This window comes from Oncorhynchus gorbuscha, unplaced genomic scaffold (assembly GCF_021184085.1).
Source record: "Oncorhynchus gorbuscha isolate QuinsamMale2020 ecotype Even-year unplaced genomic scaffold, OgorEven_v1.0 Un_scaffold_7:::fragment_6:::debris, whole genome shotgun sequence".
Lineage (NCBI taxonomy): Eukaryota > Metazoa > Chordata > Actinopteri > Salmoniformes > Salmonidae > Oncorhynchus > Oncorhynchus gorbuscha.
This window is the reverse complement of record NW_025745510.1, coordinates 220,273-223,522: the sequence shown is the minus strand read 5'-3', so window position 1 is coordinate 223,522 and position 3,250 is coordinate 220,273. Positions and strand designations below refer to the sequence as shown.

The 3,250-nt window shown below is 44.0% G+C and overlaps 1 protein-coding gene across 1 annotated transcript; it reads right to left on the bottom strand.

Moving 5' to 3' along the window:
* Positions 1 to 561: 561 nt before the first annotated feature.
* LOC124019123 (fatty acid binding protein 1-B.1-like) lies at positions 562 to 2,498 on the bottom strand. Its single transcript, XM_046334499.1, has 4 exons — positions 2,357 to 2,498; positions 1,495 to 1,667; positions 1,051 to 1,143; positions 562 to 658 (listed from the first exon to the last, which is right to left on the bottom strand). Exons 1-4 carry the CDS (start codon positions 2,421 to 2,423, stop codon positions 608 to 610), a joined length of 384 nt encoding a protein of 127 aa, XP_046190455.1. The 5' UTR covers positions 2,424 to 2,498; the 3' UTR covers positions 562 to 607.
* Positions 2,499 to 3,250: the final 752 nt, after the last annotated feature.

Genomic DNA, 3,250 nt, shown 5'->3' with positions numbered 1-3,250 from the left:
TTTTACCACGCAGTCGTGGGTGAACAGGGAGTACAGGAGGGGCCCCAGTGTTAAGGATCAGTGTGGCAGACTTGTTGCCCACCCTTACCACCTGGGGGCGGCCCGTCAGGAAGTGCAGGATCCAGTTGCAGAGGGAGGTGTTTAGTCCCAGGGTCCTTAGCTTTTCCAACCACACTGTAGCTGGGAAACCGGTCACCTTTAGCCCCTTGTCAGCTACACTGGGGTGGAACTAGTGAAAGCAATGTCCAAAAACATTGCCTGAAACTTGATTTTAAAAATAACTGGAAATTGAGGAATCTACTTTAAACTGATGCACCCAATGTGGTAGGATTCTGACCCATATTGCAACAGACTAGATAGAAATGAAGGCTTTGGTAGTTCCACACTGCTGGGTTCACATTTGCTATAAAGCAGTCACATTAAAATGTAGAAAATCCATTTTGGCCCGAGTGTAATGTTCAGGGAACTACGCTATTCTATTGAATACCACATTCATCCAACTCAAACTTCAATTTTCCCCTGAAGTTCTACTCATTGATATGAAATGCTGAGACCAGACCATTCAATGCCTTTCACATTTTATTTATCCAAAGTGTGCAGTAGATCTTCACATTCGTTTGCTGGTCCTCTTGTATGACATGCCAGACAGAGTCATTGTCTGAAAAGAGAAAGCATCTGTAATCATTACACGCAGACGCCACGCAGACGCCACGCAGACGCCACGCAGACGCCACGCAGACGCCACGCAGACGCCACGCAGACGCCACGCAGACGCCACGCAGACGCCACGCAGACGCCACGCAGACGCCACGCAGACGCCACGCAGACGCCTGCTGTGGCGCGCAAGCAGTGTGGGTGCAATGATTGAATAACACATACATTTATTTTGCGACGCGAGCGGTGGGGTCAGCATGCAATTAGAACATTGGCGGCATCAAACTGTTGAATTGCGTTCACGGCACTGTCATAGACTAGCCATTTTGTTAATGGTATAAATTAACCCTGAAATTGTGTCGCTCGTGAAACCCCAGCCATATGCCCCAGACTCACATTGACGAGGGTGTTTGCATCTGTAAGTTCTGTGACATATTCGATCCCATTCAGGATGGCCGTCAGCTTGTTACCTTCCCTCATTACCACAGACTGAAACAGGAGAGGTCAACGGTTAGATCTGAAAGCAGTGGTCACCAACTACAGTCAACTAGGACCAATTTAACAGGCCCAAGTTGGATGGCCATATATGGAGAAGAAAAAGTGACAGTGTGCATCAGGTGTGCGAGTTGGTTTTGAGACGCAACTGTGCGCCCAGTCCCTGGAGAGCAGAGGAGATTCTGCCAACGAAAGTCAGTCCTCCCGCAACATCACTGGGACCTGAACTAACCCCACATCAGCTGAACTTAGTTTAGTTAGATACTTGCTGTATATGTAGGGAGATGGATAAACCCAGGCTACATGTATGAAACTCATGGTTGGGTTGTGACATGCGACACCCACATTGACTTTCTCCCCGGTCGGCGACTCAAGCTCCGTCTCCTGGCCAATGGTGAAGGAGTTGGTGAGGATCTTTGTCCCCGTGGTGACAGTCACCTTGAAGTGGTCTCCAGTCTCCTCAATCTCAGAGATGCTCTTGATGTCTTTGCCCTCCTGGATAAGCTCATCAGGGAGACCTACATGTTTGCGGCAGCGAGAGAGTCATAGACGGTGCTTTTTAGTACTACAAAAAGTTAATGAAGTGGGACATGAACACTGAATTATTACTACTGAAGTATGCACTATACTATGGCAACACAATGATCTGAATGCATTCCCAGCTAGCACATAACATTCTGAGGACCATACATTTTAGGGCTTGGTTATTTTGCATACCACATTCTGGTAATGGTGTAGGACAGTTGCTTGGCTTTGAAACATTCTCATTAAAGGAATTTGCCAAATGTTATTTTCTTGGCATTTCATTATTTGATCAGAATATTTCCTGAAAGTTCAGACTTTTAATTTAAGGTAAAGTTCTAGGAACATTCGTCATTTTACATTGAGAATGTTCTCAAGTTGTTCAGCTGACTTTAAATATTCTCCTGTGGGAATGTCAGTACTTCAGCATAATGTTCTGTAGGCTCTCATAGTTACAGTCATGTTCTCAGAACACTAAAGAACTTGCCATACAAAAACAACATTAATCAAGACACATTCTGTTCCCAGAACATCCAAGGAAACTAATGTGCTACCTGGGTTTGCTTACTCAGAAGTAACCATTGCATTCGCAGTCACCATTGAACATCATTACTGAAAGGACTACGACTTCTGAAATTAACACCCCAAGTCTAATCAAATGTACAAACCCAACAGCAAGACTTACCAACAGCCTCCATGAAAGACTCAAAGTTGTCATGTGACTCCATCTGGTATTTCCCTGAGAAAGACATGGTGACTATAAGACAGTGACAGTAGAGTCAACCACAGCTCCCTGCTTGTCTTTATACCCCCATCTATCCAGCCCAGCCCTGCACTCATTAACTAACTAAAGGTGTCTTCAATTGAGAACCCCTCCCCCTCATATCGTCCCTGCTACTTGCCTGTAGGCACAGATCTAGGGTCAGCTTCCCAGCCAAGGGCAACTAATCTACATCGCATTGGTCAACTTTATTGTACTCCACTTCTCATCCTCTCTTCTTCTACTTTGGTGGTGTGAGTGATCATTGATTTGATAAACAAGGCCTCCTCGACTCCTTAGAAAAATGATAAGCAGTCTCATCATTGTAATACAAGTGTATGGATCAATCAACACATTTCAAATTCAACTTGACTTTATCTCGCTATACACCTGTGTTGAAATTAAACTAGGCTACATTGCACTTTGAGTTGAGAGGTGTATTTTGTCTCCCTGCACTATAAAAAAGTTGAATCAATGTCCAATTGTAAGGCAGCAGACTGCAATAGGACTGTGAGTTTGCAAAAATGTTTGGCATATAGCTGAACCAACGTACATTCTCAAGTTGAATTTTAATGTTCACTCAACTTGAAAACTTGGAATCCAGCCAGAGAACGTTAATCACCCCCAACCTGCACTGACAATGACTGCCAGGAAATACTTCTATTTGATGTAGGTAGTCTCAATAATAACTGGAATAGCCATCTCAGTAACAGATGCAAAAAGTCCAACTAATAACAGATTGGATTACTTTAGAAAAATGTATGTTACTTATGTTGGTGTAGCTTAATAAGATAATCAACCAATCAATGTACATGCAAA